This window comes from Tupaia chinensis, unplaced genomic scaffold, assembly GCF_000334495.1.
Source record: "Tupaia chinensis unplaced genomic scaffold, TupChi_1.0 Scaffold145685_1, whole genome shotgun sequence".
NCBI lineage: Eukaryota > Metazoa > Chordata > Mammalia > Scandentia > Tupaiidae > Tupaia > Tupaia belangeri.
In genome coordinates this window covers 1993775-2013902 of record NW_006205542.1, presented here as the reverse complement: position 1 = coordinate 2013902, position 20128 = coordinate 1993775, and the positions used below count along the sequence as shown (strand labels likewise).

General features: G+C 37.9%; 1 protein-coding gene across 50 annotated transcripts in view; it reads right to left on the bottom strand.

The window, feature by feature from the left end:
- The window catches only part of RIMS1 (regulating synaptic membrane exocytosis 1), a 254173-nt gene extending 234087 nt beyond the window's left edge, over window positions 1-20086 (bottom strand). For 48 of the 50 annotated variants that reach the window (XM_006168296.3, XM_027768181.1, XM_006168301.3 and 45 more), the window contains exon 1: window positions 19788-19961. In XM_006168296.3, the coding sequence (XP_006168358.1) occupies window positions 19788-19884 (97 nt within the window). In that variant the 5' untranslated portion in view covers window positions 19885-19961. Of the gene's footprint in view, window positions 1-19787 lie in introns of all 50 variants that reach the window. The other 2 variants (XM_027768198.1, XM_027768199.1) reach the window with 2 other exon arrangements.
- Between the last annotated feature and the right edge of the window lie 42 nt (window positions 20087-20128).

Below are 20128 nucleotides of genomic sequence, written 5' to 3'. Positions count from 1 at the left end.
CATTTTTTCAGAGGGTGCATGTGCTCGCCAGAGAGACAAAGAAACAGAGGGAAAATGAGAAAGAGCACCAGCACTCCTGAACGGGGAATGATCATCCCATGACTCCATCTCCACCATTTCCCCTTTCAGAAGATTTTGGCCATGCATACACACTCATCCAGCAAGGTTATTTTTTTTTTTTATTTATTTTTTATTTTTGGAGAGGTTTTTCCTCTAGGGCTAGAGAGTGCATGCATTCATCAGAAAGACAGAGACAGACAGAGAGACAGAGAGAAATCAAGAAATCACCTCCCAGGGGGAACGGCCATACCACAATCCCTTCTCCTCCATTCTCCTCTCAGGATCTTGGGCACGTAAGCACACGCATCTGGTGTGAGTTTAAGCCACCAGGTATAGGACTTGAACTGTGGTTGACGACATGGGAGTCCAGTGACATAGCCATTACTCCAATTGCTGGTCCTCCCAGCAAGTTTTTTATGCCACGGAGTCCAGGACTCAAACCAAGTAGTTGGCCAGGTGGATCCAGCCACCTTAATCATCACACCACTAGCTGGCCTCTTTAAAGAGTTAATTAAATTCATGTAAGATAATTAGGGAGATATCCAATATGACTGGTGTTCTCATATAGAGAGGAAATCTGGATACATACATGCACAGTAATCATGTGAGGACACAGTAAGAAAACTGCCAGCTATTAGCCAGGTAGAGAAGCCTGAACAGATCCTTCCATCAAGTCCCACAGAAGGAACTAATCCTGCCAACACCTTTATTTCAGAATTCTAGCCACCCAATCTATGAAAAAAATAAAATTCTGTTGCTTAAGCCATGCAGTCTGTAGTACCTTGTTAAGGTAGCCAAAGGAAAAGAATACAATTAACATCTCAGTCTCAGAGGGGTTTACTGAAATTAAAATTACATCTGCCTTTTGCAATGGAATAGATATGCTTTATAAAAGTTTCAAGTGTAGAACTTCAACTCAGTAGGTAGACCAAGATATGCTAAAAACATGGCTCGAAGCAATAAATGTTAAAAACAGAATAGAAGTAGGAATCAGAGATGCTACACCGCGTATGAAGAAGAATGTCACGAAGGTAGTATCTGGCTTTCCAATTCTGCAGTTGGCATCTGTGAAATCAGTATCTCAGGACCTAGCTACTAAGTCCTGGACAGGGACTACTGAGGACAAGTAAAGCTTGTGGTCCAGAGATACTTGGGCAGTGGAATAAGATTCTGTTACAAAGACCCAGGGATATGGATCTAATAACAAAAATTAGGCATAAATCTGGGACCTGGGACCTGGAACCTGGGACTGGGAATAGGTTAGAAGCTCAACTGCTAGGACTGGGTTCAGGCTACAGATAGAATAAGTAGCAGGGTCAACTGAAGTGCTAATTCACACAGGGTTTAACAGAAGCTGGGGAGGGATGAGTTCCAAGCTGCAAAGACAACAGGGTTTCAAGGGCAAGGAAGCAGGCAGATCTTAACACCCATAATGCTTCCTGTTCTGTTCAACACTGTGTGAAGGGAGAGCTGTTTGTTTGCTTAAGTCCGCCCCAGGTCTGAGATTCAGTTATTCTGTTAAATTGAACCAAAAGTAAGGACAACCTTTTTATTCACTGAATAAAATGGGTCAAAAACACTGCAGTATGATTCTGCATTTTAAAAGGATACTAAAAAATAACTTACTGAGATAAAACTGATGACACTGAAATCTTCAGTAACAGTTTTTTTCCCCAAATTGACTGTAAAGCATAAATGTTTCCCCTTTAATTAATCTTTGGTTACAAGTCATTTAAAATGTTCTATATTGAAGTTGTAAGCATATTATACACACATGCACATATATATATAATCCATATGATTATTTTTGAAAATGTAGCCCAGATGTTAATTTAGTTCCTTCTGATTCAAGAATAGGAATTTCTTTTAGATACCATTAAATGACTAATATTTCCAGTTATGTACTAATTTGGAAGAAATATTATTGGGTATAATCATGTTAGATTTACAGACTTAATTTCTTTCCTTTTTATAGAACATTTTAGTCATAACTCCTGTTTTAGAATCAAGGAGTTTTTTTTTTTTTTTTCCCCAGTCATCTATATATTAGGAAGAAAATGAAAAAAACCCAACTTCTCACCAGAAACATTTCCAACTTTGTTCTTAATGCATATTCTTAGAAATTAGGTATTAGCCTGTTAGCTCAAACCACCCACATAGTTATTTATGTTCTCTCAATCTCTCCCAAGATTTAAATTGCACAGATGATTAAAAGAGCTAACGTCCGTTCCATACTTAATGTAAGAAAAAACTAGTTCTCAGACTCTCTAAGACATTGAAACCAAAGGCTCTTACACCAAAATCAATGCACCTCTTCTCAATAGTTGAAAATAGATTTATCTTTCAGCAACACCAAACAGTAGTCTCTCTTCTCTATTGTGAGAGTGCATGTGCTCATCAGAGAGAGACTGAAAGAGAGAGACAGAACCACCCAAACAGGTGTGGTCATGCTACAATCCCTTTTTCTCCATTTCTCTATATTGGGCAGAAACACATGCATCAGATTTTTCTAGCCAGCGGGGCCAGGATTAGAACCATCAGTTATGTGTGCTCTGGCTCCCAATGTGCAGCACTCTAACCCCTGTGTTGCTGAACCAGCCTGTCTTCTTTTTTATGCCTGTCCTTATCCTTGTCCCGTTTAATACCAAAGAAAACCAAGCCAAGTAAAATTATAGGGCAGTAGTGCTAAACATCAACCTGTGCAACTATCCAGTTGCCGTCCTACAGCAATGTCTTTCCTTTGCTTCAATTAATAGGGCAAATTAAAGAAGAAACTAAAAAAAGCATTTGGTTTAGGGTTAAGAAGTGAAGGTAGAGTTCTCTAAAAGTGTGTTCACCAGCACATATGGGTAAGAGGTGATGGTAGGTGTACCTAAAAGAGAAAAGCACACAATACATGATGCAGGCCCTTTTGAGCCTACTAAGGGCAAGGCCAAGGGAAAGGTCAAAGGTTATCTTCTGATCTATTCCCAAAACCTGGCGAACATTTTTTGTTTGTTTTGGTGTAGAATGAGTACTTTATTCAATGCAATTTTTTCAATTCCATTTATAATCATAGTTCCAAAACATGGCTTTGTTCATTATTTTTTAGATTTTACTTACACTTAAGATGTTAATTTAAAAATCTTTCAAATTAGGTCCAGCAGGTAGTGTGATGGTTAAGGTGCTGGCCTCTCACATGGTCAACCACAGTTCAAGTCTCAAAGATTGACCTCTCTCTTTCTCTTGTTCTCTCTCTCCTTCCCTCGTCAAATTAAAAAGTAATAATAACAAATAAAATTAAATAAATAATTTAAAAAAATCTTTCAAATTATTGAAGCCTTATAAATATACATATATATGTGTATATATGTACATAGAGATGTATGTATACACTCTGGGAATGTTTTCATATAGTAGCAACTCAATGAAAGAGTAAAATATAAAGAGAAATTAAAGAATGATTCATGTACAAAAAAGCTCAGGCTGTTACAGTCCCATGTGGATACAATGCTATCTCAAAGTCATGATTAGTAAAATGTCAATTATGGAAGGCCCCAAAAAAAACACTAAAATCAGTTACTTACAAATAATAAAAGGAACACTGAATGGAATTTTTTGTATTTTCATACTTCAGTGGCTAATAATCTATGCATATAATAAAAATTTAAATAAGGGATTGCAATAAATAGCTATAGTAATTCATTTTCCTTCATGTCTCCTTCCCACACTAAAAATTCCACTTCCTAACTTTATTTTTAAATGTTTTTTAGTTCTTCAAATGAAAAATACTCTAATTTTTAAATAATTTGTTTCTATATACTAACTGTTTTATTTAGAATATTTTCTACAGTTTCAGTATCCGTTATCTAATATGCTTAGGACCAGGAGTGTTTTGAATTTGTGAAGGGGAGCAGGTGTGGAATGTCTGTATACAGATAATTAGATATCTTGGGGATAGGGCCCAAGTCTCAGCATGAAATTCATTTTATGTTTCATATATACTTTATATACACAGCCTAAAGGTAGTTGTATACATTTTTAAGAGAGATTTTTGCTATAGGTGCGTATGCTCACTGAAGAGACAGAGAGACAGAAAATGAGAAATCACCCTCTAGGGAGGATAGCCACAACACAATCCCTTCTCCTCCATTCTCTTCTCAGGATCTTAAGCATGCACACACAGAAGCCCGATGTGAGATGAAGTCACTGTGTCCAGGACTCAAACCACAGTTGACTATGTGGGAGCCCATTGCCATAACCATCACTCCATCTGCTGGTCCAAGTAGTTGTATACCATTTTTATACTGCATCTAGTTACTTGAGGTCAGGTATGCAATTTTCCACTTGGTACATCATACTAGTTACTCAAAAAATTCTGGATTTTGGAGCATTACAGATTTTGGATTTTCATGTTAAGAATGCTCAACATACATTGTTTTTTAATTATATGATATCACCCATGGTTAAAACTGATTAGGGCCAGGCACACAATGCAGTGGTGAAGCACCCTGTACAGAGAGCTGAACCCAGTGTGGTTGACAGGAGCTTAAGTTCCAGCTTGACAGCCTGAAAAGCACACCTATGCATGTGCATGTCCAAAACAGGATAAAAAAGGGTTTGCTGTGTGATCAGGCCCCACTGAGGGGTGCTTTGTCTTTTTCTTTCTCTCTGGCAAATGCACATGCCCTTTGGCAAATAAAAAAAAAAAAAAAGAAGAAAGAAAAGAAAGATTAAAAAGGAGACATTAGCTAACTTTATTTACATTGTTTTTCTTTCAAAAGCCAATAGATATATTTTTTATTACATAATTCTATATTTAAATATACTTAATCCTCTATTTCTTGTCATAAATTTTGAATAGAATCTTTTAACTCTTGAACATTTTAGGTGAGAATACTTAGCTAGCTATCCCATCACCTCCCCCTGCCTCCTTCTGCCCTCTCCAAAGAACTTCAGCTCTCATATCTGCCACTTTTACCTTTGTTTTGACAAGAACACAATATGCACATTCAATTGTATAAATATATATATAAGTATTCTATGTAGAAGAAGGTTTCTTCTAAAAACTGAAAATTAATAACAGTTTTTATAATATCATTATTCTCCATAACTCTTGAACTTTGTTGTTTGTTCATGTTTAAGATTAGGTACCTAATGCATTTTTAAAAATAATTATTTATTAAAATTTATTTATTGTTATTATTATTTTTAATTTGCTATAGGACACATGTACTTATCAGAGAGAAAGAGAGAGAGAGTGAAAAAGCAAGCCACCAGGTCCAGGACTTGAGCCACTATCGGCCATGTGGGAGTCTAGCACCTTATCTACCATATCACCTGCTGGCCCCTTGGCTGCATTTTTGTGTGAAGCTTGTAAGTTTCCATGCAGACCTCTTTAGCTAAGCTGCCAATAGTCTTTATCTGACATTTGTGAAAAAAGGCAACATGTAAGCTTGCAGTCTTCATTTTAGGGTGAATAAGGTGTGGAACAAAACATTAGGATTGTCAGGGGTAGATGGGGTTCCAGAATGGAGAAGCACCAACTCCAATATCTGATTTTTACACAAACAGGTCATTGAATTCTTCTTGATTTTTATCTGGGAAATAAATGTTGGGCCCTTAATAAATGTGAATAAATGTTGGGCCTATAAGCGGATAAAGTGGAGGGAAATGAGAAGATGAATGAAGAGTATGTTTGCAGTTGTTCTGTCAATAAATACAGAATAAATCTGTCAACCTGAAACGCCCCTTTTCACTTTCAGCTCCACTGAACCTAATGCTTCTGAGCCTAAAGTCTATGAAATACTTCATGGCAAATGCCTTTCTCCTCCATCATCATAACCTCCTGCCTACATGGCAAGCTCCTATGTTCAAAAGCAGGGTACTTTCCTTTTTCTATTTTCTGTAAACATATCCTCTGATCATTGTCCAGTTCCTTTTCTCTTCACTCTTACGAGTATTTCATTGGAGCTTCATAGGGTAAGAAAAACATTTAGATTTGACAGTCATTTGAAAACAAAGCTTCTTCTAAATTATAACTGCTTTAAGGCTACATTTGTTTAAATATCTGTAGCCACACAAACATTACCACTGAGAGCTTGAATTTATCATGAGGCAGCCTGTCTCTATAAAGTCCCTAGCTTGGTTCTCAGGCAGTCAATCAACATGTCACAAGGGCAGTGCCTGTGGCACAGTCAGTAATGTACTGGACAGCAGAGCTGGACCATATCCCAACCATGGTTCGAGTTCCCATGGTCAGCTTCAAAGCATAGTGAGGACATCCACATGTACCCAAGATTCTGGCAGGATGGAGGCTTAGAGGAAGGGGAATCACAGTGTGACCAAGACTTGTGGAAGGTGTTTCTCTCTCTGCGTGTGTCTGTCTCTCTCTCTCTCATGTGCATACATATGCTGTATCATAAATACACTTATCTAAATAGCTACCTGTGCATATGTGTATTTATTTAACAATTGCATCTCTAGAACCTAGCACGGTGTTTCTATCTGTAATGTATTGGGTTATGGGAAAACTCATGATGTATTTTCTGTTTTTCTATGCAAAAATGTGTCATGATTTTTTTGATGATCCAATAGTAGGTTCTTATATTTATTTTTAAAATTAATACATGAATAAAGTAACAGTGGCCAACTGGAAATTCTCTTAAGGTTTTAAGATGAATCACTTGGACTATCAAAAGCTATAAAACCTATTCTTTGTTCTTTCTTTTTGGAGAGGTTTTCGCTATAGGGCACGTGCACTCTCCAGACAGAGAGAAACATAGAGACAGAAAGCGAGAAATCACCCCCCAGGGGGGATGGTCACACCGCAATCCCTTCTCCTCCATTCTCCTCTCGGGATCTTGGGCACGCATGCACACGTGCCCAGCATGAGTTTTATGCCAGGTCCGTAACGCGAACCGCGGTCGACTATGTGGGAGTCCAGCAACATAGCCATTACACTAACTGCTGGTTCCCAAACCTATTCTTTGTTCTTAAGAAAGAAATAAAACAATTTCTGGTCATAATTATAAGTACTATCTGAACAGCAGGCATTATGATGCTCAAGTCCAGTACTCTGAGTTTAAGGAGTATGGTGGTCTCAGCTGGGCTGGACTGAGGTGTACATCATGCTGGGTAAAGTTTCTTCACAATCTAAATGATGTATAGTGATTTAATGTATGAATAATAATAAAAAATATATAAATTTAAAAAAAATTACATAAAGCATTTAATGAATAAGGACAAGCAGTTGGTGTAATGGCTGGACTCCCATGTCATTGATCGCAGTTTGAGTCCCAGACCCGGTGGCTTAAACTCACGCCAGGCAGGTGTGCGTGCATGCCCAGGATCCTGAGAGGAGAATAGAGGAGAAGAGACTGTGGCGTGGCCATCCCCCCTGGGGGGGGGGATTTCTCGCTTTCTGTCTCTCTGTCTCTATCTGTCTTTCTTGCGAGCACACGTGCCCTACAGCAAAAACCTCTCCAAAAATTAAAAAGAAATAAAGCATTGCATTAATAAGTTATATTTAAATAATTTAATATCTGAGTTTTGCAAGGTTTCCCATCTCTTGGTCTTGATTCTCCAATGATCAAGTTGTCCAGACCCAATCTGCTCATGTTGCCCTCAACTATCAACTGGTCTCCAACCAAACCAAATGTCCACGAACAGATGAATGGATTGAAAAACTGTGGCACATATACTCTATGGAATACTACTCAGCCTTAAAAAACAAGAAGACCATAGCTTTTCACTGAAAGTGGGTGAATATGGAAGATTTACTGCTGAGTGAAGCAAGCCAGGCTATGAAGGAGAGACAATGTGTGTCCCCACTTAATAGATACTGTGTTTCCGCACTCTATGACCAAAACCAGATGACTAAAGAATATAGAAACACAGTAAATGGTTGTGAATACCAGATATAGTGTGGGAAGAGTGTGGGTGAAGGAACAGAGTCTAAGGAAGGATGTTAAGGAGAAAAATGGAGAGGCAAATCATTAATGGAACAAAGAAATGGGGTATTACCTATTGAAGATAACTTTATACTATTATCAACTGAACTGGGGAGAAATGTAAACATGCTGGAATATTCACTTTGCAAACTAAATGATATGATTGAATGTATAAAAGAACTTGAAATAAAATAAGATTAAAAAAAAAGAAAAGCATGGCGATAAGGGAAATAGAAGAGAGAGAATATGATGGTTCATCAATATGTTTCAGAAGTTACTCATTCAGGAACACATACAGGTATTAAGAAAAAGAAGAGGATATTCAGAAGAGTTTCCTGTCATGAAGATGTCAAAGACATATGAGTTAAGGAAAAGAGGAGTGATATGAGAATGACAGGTGTAAATGGGTCCTTGACTTCACTTATGATTAGAACCTATCACTACAATACAATGAATGAGTTTGTGTAAGTAAACCACAAAGTGCAGAAAATGTATAAAAAAATGCATACATATTTTGAATGAGCCTTTATGTGTATGTACTTCATATCAAATACCCTGTCTGCTGGTGTTGTGCACTTACCAAATCAGAAAATAGTAAAGTATTGCACTATATGAATTTAATATGCAATCAGTAAACAAATATCTAGGAAATTGATTACAAGTTTGAGTAATGAAATTGACTTAGGCCTTAAATGAGAAATACTACTTAGATAAGTAGAAAAGAGAAAGAAAGGAATTCAAAAGATTTTGGAGACAAGTTTTGAGAAAACAAAAACAAAAACAGAGCAAAGGCATAGACACCAATGAAATAACTATGGAAGGTAAGAAACAAGGAAGAAGTAAACCAGGTAAAATGAAATATCTACTCTGAGAAGCTATAAAAAATAAATTTGAGTGCAACATGTATACTGGAAGTAAACAACTTTAAAGAGCTAATGGGATCAACAGATGGCATAATGGTCATATCACTGGACTCCCACGTAGTTGACTGCCGGTTGATTTCCTGATCCCGTGGCTTAAAACACACACTGGGTGTGTGTGTATGCCCAAAGTCCTGAGAGGTGAATGGAGAAGTGATTGAGACATAAGCATCTCCCCTGGAGGGTGATTTCTCTCCTTCTGTCTCTCTGCCTCTTTGGTGAGTGAATGCACCCTATGGCAAAAATCTCTCTGTAAAAAAAAAAAAAAAAAAAAAAAGATTTTGAATTTATGGATGGAAGAATTAGCTCTTACTGAATAGTCTTTGATATGGAAACAATTATGATTTGAAATACAATTATCTGAGAGATTTTAATTTTTTTTTTAGGTTTCTGCCATAGACATATGTGCTTGTAGGAGACGATGAGAGGGAAAGTGAGAAATCACCTCCTGTTGGATGACCCAGCTGCAATCCCTACTCCTTCATTGTCCTCCTAGGATTTGGGGTGACCATGCACCTGCATCCCGCGTGATTTTCAAGGTCTGGGACTCAAAATGAGTCAGCTATGTGGAAGTCCAACACCTTAGCCACTACGCCACCTGCTGGTCCCTATCTGAGAGATTTAAAGGAGACAGTGACTGTGTTGGAGCATAGAAAAAGATGGCAAATGCATATGGGAAGCGCAGACTGAAAGTGGAGATTCACCAGTCCCTCACTGAAGAGTGTCTGAGAGGCGGCAGCCACGGGAATGATCTGAATCAAAATTATACTGCAAAATGATTTTAGCAAATTATTGTAATAGAAGAAAATTAGACTGTGTGATGGGATTCTTGTCTACTACATGGATTTGGTTTAAGCAAAATACTGAAGAAGTTGAAAATCTTGGAAAAAACAACATACACAAAAAATAGAAAACTTATAGTAGAAAAAAAACTATCATTTCCATCTTAACCAGAAAAATTCATACCTGTTTTTAAGGGTCTTCTATTTTACTTTTCAACTACTCATTGTCTGATACCAACACAGAGAGCATTTCTTAGACTAATTCAGATACCTTATGCTCCTAAAAGGACTGCTAAACACTGCCTCCTAGTAACAGTTAAAAATCAACCAGAGTTATTTCTTCTTACACGGGTCAATCTCTGAAGCAATTCATGAAGTACTTTAAAAGTTGAAAGGCATAATTATTTTGTGTTATGTTTTCTCAGCTTATTAAAAGTCAGAAGATGAAGGAATAAAATCCTGCTACTCAAAGCCACATTCTTCTTCCAGTTCCTTCTGGCTCAGGGTTTACACATTGAATTCCTTGTAAATTTGAATGGCTTTTTCCTTTACATCAAGACAACAGTGTTCATGTATTTCTTCCCAGCACTATTACTTTCCTGACGACCAAGTGATTTTCACATGTAGTTTAGATGTTGGCAACATCTTAGTTCACTTCTTTACTCTTTTTTGTTTTTAAGTTTATTTCTTGAGAGAGAAAGCAGGGTTCAAAAAGGTCTCACACCACAATCCCTCCAGCCTTCCCAGGCAGCCAGGATAATGGGGGCCTGTACCCAGCATGTACAGGTCAACCCATGACTAGAACTCTCAGTCTTTCATACAGACACAGCTTCACTTGAGCAGCACATTACCACGGTACCACCTGGCTGTCCCTCCTTCTTCACTCTTAACGCCTCTTCACTCAATCCCTTAGAGGCACAAATCTTCACTAGACCTTCCCTCAATGGATTATATTACCCATTTCATTTCAATTCAATTGCAATCTTTCAAGATTTACTTCACTGATTAGGAGTTTGTTTTTGTGCAGGGAGATTTATATTAGTTAATATTTATAAACTAAGAGACAAAAAATGTTCAATTTCTCCCCCTTATCGATAGCTTTATGAACCTGTGGTAGATGACCTCAGTTTTTAGATAAGTCCACTAGGTAGAGCTAGAGCTCACTGTTAATCCCTTCTATGTATGTGTGAGTTCATGAAACTAAACTACATGTAAAAAATTATTTGGTCATCGGGAAAGTCATGACACATTCTTGCATAGGAAAATGTGTCATGACTTTCCTGACGACCTAATATATGGAATATAGAAGCTGCATTGTCTTTTAGATGCCGTTTTGACCAGGTAATGCTATTTTCCTGTTGCCACAAATGTAGTACTTTTTAAGTAATTAAAAAATTTCTGCCTTTTTGTCATAAGAAAATGTACTTTGTTTTAATAAAATGTCTACTATACATTTTGGAATATTAGTCAAGTAAAATAAAGGGGTTTTCAGCAACATTGTTCCAAGCACAATAAAAAAAAATTGGTTCATTTGACAGGTCTCATACCAAGAAATAAATTGTACCACACAGAAATATACCAGAACTTTGGGTAGAAAGATGTTGAAATAAGATACAACTAAGAACTAAGAGATTTAGCAGTAATAATTAAGAAATTGTTAATTACATTAGCATAGAGAAGTAATACATATTTGGAAAGTAAATCAAGGGGTTTAACTATAATGAATAATATGCAAAATAGGTGAAAATATTCAATGAACTATTGAAAATGGGAGTGTGGAAACTAGGAAGGACATCGAAGAGGAGATAATACTGTATATTTTATTTTACTTTTTACATAAAAGAAATGAGTACAGTTAGAGGAATAGATGAGTTCACTGAATAGAAAATGACAGAGACAGGAAACAAAGGGAAAAAGATGGGACCAGTAGATGGTGTGATGGTTACATTGTTGGACTCCCATGTAGTCAACCATGGTTCAAGTCCCAGGCCTAGTGACTTAAACTCATGCAGGGTGCATGGGCATGTGTGCCCATAATCCCAAGAGGAGAATAGAGGAGATGGCACTGTGGAGTGACCATCACCCTGGGGGTGATTTCTTGCTTTCTGTCTCTTTCTCTCTCTCTGGCGAGTGCATGTGCCCTATAGCAAAAATCTCTCTGAAAAAAAAAAAGAAAGAAATGCATGGCGATAAGGGAGAAAGAAGAGAGAGAATATGTTGGTTCATCGATACATTTCAGAAGTGACTCATTCAGGAACACATATAGGTATTAAGAAAAAGAAGAGGATATTCAGAAGAGTTTCCTGTCATGAAGATGTCAGAGACATATGGGTTAAGGGAAAGGGGAGTGATATGAGAATGACAGGTATAGACAGGTCCTTGATTTCACTCATGATTAGAACCTATTGCTACAATACAAAGAATGAGTTTGTTTAAGTAAACCGCAAAGTGCAGAAAATGTGTAAAAAACAAGGCATACATATTTTGAATGAGCCTTTATGTATATGTACTTCATATCATATACCATGTCTTTTGGTGTTGTGCACTTATCAAACCAGAAAATAGTAAAGTATCGAACCGTATGAAATTTAATACGCAATCAGTAAACAAATATCTAGGAAATTGATTATAAGTTGGAATAATGAAATTGACTTAGGCCTTAAATGAGAAATACTACTTAGATAAGTAGAAAAGACAAAGAAAGTTTTTGGAAACAGGTTTTGGGAAAACAAAAACAAAAACAGAGCAAAGGCATAGATGCCAATGAAATAGCCATGGAAGGTAAGAAACAAGGAAGACGTAAACCAGGTAAAATGAAATAACTACTCTTAGAAGCAATGAAAAATAAATTTGAGTGCAACATGTACATTGGAAATAAACAACTTTAAAGATTCTAGTGAGATCAACAGATGATGTAATGGTTATATCACTGGATTTCCATGTAGTTAACTGTTGGTTGATCCCCTGACCCCTTGGCTTAAATCTCATGCTGGGTGCGTTTGTGGATGCCCAAAATCCTGAGAGGTGAATGGGGAAGAAGTGATTGTGCCTCCTGGGGGGCCATTTCTCACTTTCTGTCTGTCTCTCTGTCTCTCGGGTGAGCGCATGCACCCTATAGCAAAAATATCTCTGAAAAAAAAAAAAAAAGATATAACTAAAGATTTTAATTTATGTATGGAAGAATTAGCTCTTACTCAACAGTCTTTGATATGAAAACAATTATGATTTGACATAGGATTATCTGAGAGATTTTAATTTCTTTTAGATTTTTGCCATAGACATATGTGCTTGTAGGAGACAATAGAGGGAAAGTGAGAAATCACCTTTAGGTGGATGACCAGGTAACAATCCCTACTCCGTCAATGTCCTCCTGGGATTTTGGGTGCATATGCACTTGCATCCCGTGTTATTTTCAAGGTCTGGGACTCAAACTGCAGCAGCCTTGTGGAAGTCCACTACGCCACCTGCTGGTCCCTATCTGAGAGATTTAAAGGAGATAGTGATTGTGCTGGAGGTAGAGGAAGATGGCAAATGCATATGGGAAGCACAGGCTGGAAGCGGAGGTTCACCAGGACCTCACTGAAGAGTGGCTGAGAGGTGGTAGCCATGGGAATGATCTAAATCAAAATTGTACTGCAAAATGATTTTAGCAAATTATTGTAATAGAAGAAAATTAGACTGTGTGATGGGATTCTTGTCTACCACATGGATTTAGTATAAGCAAAATACTGAAGAAGTTGAAAATCTTGGAAAAAACAACATACACAAAAAATAGAAAACTTATAGTAGAAAAAAAACTATCATTTCCATCTTAACCAGAAAAATTCATACCTGTTTTTAAGGGTCTTCTATTTTACTTTTCAACTACTCATTGTCTGATACCAACACAGAGAGCATTTCTTAGACTAATTCAGATACCTTATGCTCCTAAAAGGACTGCTAAACACTGCCTCCTAGTAACAGTTAAAAATCAACCAGAGTTATTTCTTCTTACACGGGTCAATCTCTGAAGCAATTCATGAAGTACTTTAAAAGTTGAAAGGCATAATTATTTTGTGTTATGTTTTCTCAGCTTATTAAAAGTCAGAAGATGAAGGAATAAAATCCTGCTACTCAAAGCCACATTCTTCTTCCAGTTCCTTCTGGCTCAGGGTTTACACATTGAATTCCTTGTAAATTTGAATGGCTTTTTCCTTTACATCAAGACAACAGTGTTCATGTATTTCTTCCCAGCACTATTACTTTCCTGACGACCAAGTGATTTTCACATGTAGTTTAGATGTTGGCAACATCTTAGTTCACTTCTTTACTCTTTTTTGTTTTTAAGTTTATTTCTTGAGAGAGAAAGCAGGGTTCAAAAAGGTCTCACACCACAATCCCTCCAGCCTTCCCAGGCAGCCAGGATAATGGGGGCCTGTACCCAGCATGTACAGGTCAACCCATGACTAGAACTCTCAGTCTTTCATACAGACACAGCTTCACTTGAGCAGCACATTACCACGGTACCACCTGGCTGTCCCTCCTTCTTCACTCTTAACGCCTCTTCACTCAATCCCTTAGAGGCACAAATCTTCACTAGACCTTCCCTCAATGGATTATATTACCCATTTCATTTCAATTCAATTGCAATCTTTCAAGATTTACTTCACTGATTAGGAGTTTGTTTTTGTGCAGGGAGATTTATATTAGTTAATATTTATAAACTAAGAGACAAAAAATGTTCAATTTCTCCCCCTTATCGATAGCTTTATGAACCTGTGGTAGATGACCTCAGTTTTTAGATAAGTCCACTAGGTAGAGCTAGAGCTCACTGTTAATCCCTTCTATGTATGTGTGAGTTCATGAAACTAAACTACATGTAAAAAATTATTTGGTCATCGGGAAAGTCATGACACATTCTTGCATAGGAAAATGTGTCATGACTTTCCTGACGACCTAATATATGGAATATAGAAGCTGCATTGTCTTTTAGATGCCGTTTTGACCAGGTAATGCTATTTTCCTGTTGAGTAGTGGAATACATGGCAAAAATAACACCAATGTGTCAGAGAAAAATGTTGCCATGTATTTTATTCGGTAATTATTCTTACCACTTATTTCCCTCAATAGAAGGCAAGCCCTATAAAGGCAAGGAACATATTTTTCTGTTTCTCAATATATTCATAGAAAGTACTAAATACATACAGGTTAATAAATATAAGAATTAATTCAGTATACTAGGAAAAATGATTGGCTAGCTGAAAAATTCAGAGGAGAATTAATTCAGTGTAATAAAATATGTGTAAGAATAATTCAGTACAATAAGAATATAAGCAACCTTCAAACCTTTGATAGAAAATACCTATTATGAAAACTTTATGCATCCATTTTAATTTTTTGCACCAATATAAACTAATACTTTAATTCAATCTTCCCATGAACTTTTGAAGTCCTCTCATAATAATATCAATGACAAGTGGGCCAGCAGATGGCACGGTGGTTAAGGCACTGCATTCCTACATGGCTGACCACTGTTCAAGTGTTTGACCAGGGGCTTGAAGATCATGCCAGGCACATGTGTGGGCATGCCCAAAAATCTCGAAAAAATTAGAAAGAATGGAGGAGAAGGGACTGTGATGTGTCCACTCTCTAGGGGAGTGATACTCTTTCTTTCTTTCTTTCTTTCGTTCTTTCTTTCTTTCTTCTTTTTTTTTTTTTTTTAGCAATTTCTGCTTTAGGGCACATATGCTCGCCAGAAAGAGAGAGACAAGAGAGTCAGAAAGTGAGAAATCACCCCTCGGGGTGGGGGGGATGGCCATGCCACAATCCCTTCTCCTACGGTCTCCTCTCAGAATCTTGGGCACACACGCAAATGTGCCCGGCATGAGTTTAAGCCACTGGGTCCAGGACTCAAACCATGATCAACTACATGGGAGTCCAGCAACGTAGCCATTAGGCCATCTGCTGGTCCCAGGAGTGATTTCTCACTTTCTCTACTTCTCTCTCTCTGAGAACCACAACACGCCCTATAGCAAAGAACAAACAATATGTCTACATGAGAAGAACTATATGTATCTATAGGTATATAGATCTATAGATATATATATACCAGTTATAACAACATATGTCAAATACTGTTAAGAGCTTAGTTTTTAATGTGTAATGGATAAATAGTTGAAAAAGAAAATCTATGGGATATAGTCAAAATTCAAATATGCACAATATAATGTTAAATGTTGAAGACAGTGAATATGTTTATATCCTTGATTTGGATATAACTGTTTACATGCTTTAAAAAATACAATACCTCACAAAGATAAACAATTACTATATGTAAATCAGAGATTATAATAAAGTTGTTGATTTTTTTTTTTTTTCCACGCCGCAATCCCTTCTCCTCCAGTCTCCTCTCAGGATCATGGGCATGCACGCACACACGCCTGACGTGAGTTTTAAGCCACCAGGAATGTTTTTCTCCCGAGACCCCTTAAATTTTATTTCATGGGGATAATCATCCCTTGATTCTGAAACTCAAAACATGGCATTCATTTTCTTCTTAGGAATCTCTTCTCAGATCATCCTTTCCCTTTTCACCCTACTGGGGCTTATAAGATACAAATTTTTTTTCTCTTTTTTTTTTTTTAATACTGACTTTGTGGATATAAAGAATGTTTTCACATTCACTCGTATATTAGACATTAGAAACCATTGGCAAAATCAAGACAGAATGCTAATATAACATCCTGCTCTATATGCAGCATTTCATCCAAACCACACAATAACCTTATGAAGTAGGCACTTTATCCAGTAAGCCAATAAAAAAATGAAGGCCTAAGAAGGTTAAATAATGCGTACACTGTCATAAGGTGCTAGAGATGATCAAGACTGGTTCCCCAAATTGTCCTTAATAGGCCATGGTGTAGTTCAGTAATACAGATATTCATGGATATTACAGGTTGTGACATTTTAAACTAAGTATGAAATAGGTAAATGTCTACATTACACTGATAAAAGGTGTGCCCTATATAGTTAAAGTTTCATTTTGAAAAGGTTTGAATTGAGATTAGTTAAAATGTTAGAAAGTAGGACAAACACTTTGATCAGCATATACTAAAGAAATTTGAGAATAAAATGAATTACTCGAAAGAACAGGATTGTCTATATTAGATAATGCGTATGTGATGTCCCTGTGTTCCCTGTTGAAGAGGTATAATATTAACTTCAGAAATGTATACATCTCAAATAATCACCAAAGTCTCCAAAATGTTAAATTCCTAAGGAGGGGAGACAGTTTGCAGCGACAATAAATTCCTCACATCTCATCAGCTTAATCCCACCAAATACCCATAATATTGGTCAAATTTTCTTTCATAATCTGTTACTGTTGTAAACAATTTTGGAATTCAATCCTGTCTAATTCCATGCCCATTGTGACTTATATCACATATTTAATAAGAGTTGGTGTGAAGTGCTTTTCTTAGGGAATGTGAAAATGTGCATAGCCATTTCCATCAAGGGTTACTGGCAAACCAATTAAACTATCTAGTAACCTTCTTATTTAATACCTACATATGTTACTACTTCAAGAGAAAATGTGTGTTCATAAAACGATATTAAGGCACATAAAAAGGCAGTCAACAAAGTCTACTAGTCTACTAGTCATCTGACTTTTAAAAAGCCTGTAAACAATATGGAACTTATAAATGAACAGTAGTCATCCAATGATGAGCTGAAAGAGCCAAACTGATTGCATGTACTCAAACATTTCAAAGACACCTGTTTGAAGTTGGTTTACAGTAGTAATAATGACAGAACAAGGATTCATAATTGTTTCTACATACAGTTTGAGATAGTCTGGGCATATGAGGAAGACATGCATGTTGTGCAGTTTGAGAGAGAAGACTGAGGAAACAAAGTGATTTTTTCTTCTTTTTCAAGTTTTTGTTTTGTTGGTTGGTGTTTTGCTTTTCTGTTTTGTTTTGTTTTGTTTTTGTTATAGTATGCATGTGCTGGCTGGAGAAAGACAGAAGAAAAGTGACAAATCACTTCCCAGAGGTGATGGCCATACCATAATCCCTTCTCTTCAATTCTCCTCCTGAGATTTTGAGCATGAACGCACATGTGCCCAACATGATTTTCAAGCCACCAGGTATGGACTTGAACCAAGGTAGACCATGTTGGAACCCAGTGCCTTGACCACTATGCCATTGGCTGGCCCCTAAGCAAAGTGATTTTTAAATAAAATTTGTATTCCTGAGTATACAATTTAGAGTATCATTTAGCAATTACAAAATAAGCCAAAAACCTGTTAAAATCATCTCCCCAAACACAATTTCATTTAAAAAAAAAATACCCAAGGACTCCAACACTACTGCAAGGATGATGACTGCTACCATTAAATTTAGTTCAAACACGGGGAGGAGAACCATGGTTGCCAAGGGCTGGGAGAACGGGGAATGGAGAGTTAGTGCTCAGTGGGTATAAAATCTGTTATGCAAATGCTTAGTTCTAAAGGGCTGCTGTTCAATATGTGCCTATAGTTAACAATACTGTGTTTTATACTGTATTTTAATATAGCATAAATTTTAAGTGGCTAGATCTCATGTTAAGTGGTCTGGTCACAACACTTTTTGTTTTTAATTAGGACTGCGGCTAGTTTAAATTCAAGTGAACAGCAATAAAATGAGGAGACCCTTCAAAATAGGCAAGCCCTTATTCTAGAAGTATTTTCTAGACTGGTACTAGCTAGTAGAACTTTTTGTGGTGATTACTCTTGAGCACTTGAATTGTGGCTAGTGTGATGGAGAAGCGCATGTTGAATGCTTATTTCATTTAATTAATAATTTAAATAGCTATAATACACATAGTGTATTGTGCAGTATGGATTAAGAAGAAAAAAGAGTCAGACTTTCATGCAATGTTCCAAACCTTTTAGAATATTAACTTCACACACCAAAGTTCTTAAGCACAATATACAGTATTTGTGACATAATGTCTTAACAAATTGTGAGAGAGTAATTTAAAATTTGGCAAATGCTAACTTTGCAACTGGAATAGTACACCACTGAAATCTTCTTTTAAAATGTACATTTATTGGGGCCAGCAGGTGAGTGGTGGTGAAGGCACTGGACAGTGGACTTCCACATGGCCTATCACACTTCACGTCCCAGTTCTGGAGGCTTGGAAATCACATTGGGCATGAGTGCCTGTGCGCTCAAAATTCCAGGAGAAGAACGGAGGAGGAGGGATCTCAGCATGGCACATCCCCTGGGAAGTGAGTTCTCACTTTCTCACTCTCTCTCTGCGCCCCCCACCCCCACCCCAGCACATGTACCCTGTGGCAAAAACCTTTAGAAAAAGTTTTTTAAAAATGTACATTTCACGGACCAGCAGGTGGCATGGAGGTTAAGGTGCTGGATCCCACATAGCCATTTGAGTCCCAGACGTGACGACTTCAAAATTATGCCAGGTTCCTGTGCCTATATACCAAAATGACAGAGAAGAATGGAGAAGGGTTTGTGACATGGCCATTTCCCTCGGGATGAGGAGTGATTTCTCACTTTCTTTCTCTCTGCTTCTCTCTCTCTCCCCCTGGTGAGTGCACATGCCCTTCAGGGAAAAAAAAAAAAAAGAAATTTAAAAGATCTCTCTCTTTATAGGGCACAGTTTAAATTTAGTAGGAAATAAGTTATTTTTCCCAGGCAAATGAATTTACCCAAAAACAACTGCTTAAAAATGTAAGACTACATACTAACTTTCCCAGAATTACAGAAACCAAAATCATTAAGAACTCTTGAGATACCAATTTGGAGTTTGTATTCAAAATCCCACAAATGAAACAAATAGATCAAACTAAAACCTTTCACTGGCTGCAAACTGTCTGTGCATTCCTAGCCTCAGTTCTAACCCCGGCACACACCTGTAGGCTGGTCACGGAGACCTCGCTAACCATGGCTCATCTGCACCCCCAGCACACACGCGTCTCTCATCCTGGAAGACACCCACGTTCAGCCCTGGCACGCCTGAGCCTGGCTCACAAGCACCCCAAAGCCTCGCACTGGTGGCCCTCTGAGCCTGGCAAAGGTCCCAGGCCACGTCTGGCGCCGCCCCCTTACCTTTCTCGCTGACACTCTCGCTCTCCAGCTCCACGTCCTCGCAGCTGGTGTACTCCGGCGTGGACACGCCCTCCTCCTCGGAGCTGCTCACCGACATCTGCCGCCTCTTGCCGCCCCTCTTGGACCGGTGCGGTTTGGGCGGAGACGGCCGCACCGACTCAGACTGATCGGAGCTCAGCGAGTCGTTCCGCAGCATGGTCTCCACCTTCTCGCGCTTGGCCTTTCGGATGAGGACGGCCGAACTGGGGTCCAGGCGGCTCTGCTTCCTGAGCGGCTCCTGTGCTTTGAGCTCCGGGGCTTCCGCGGGGCCCGGCCCATGCCTGGGCGCCGGCGGGCTGTGG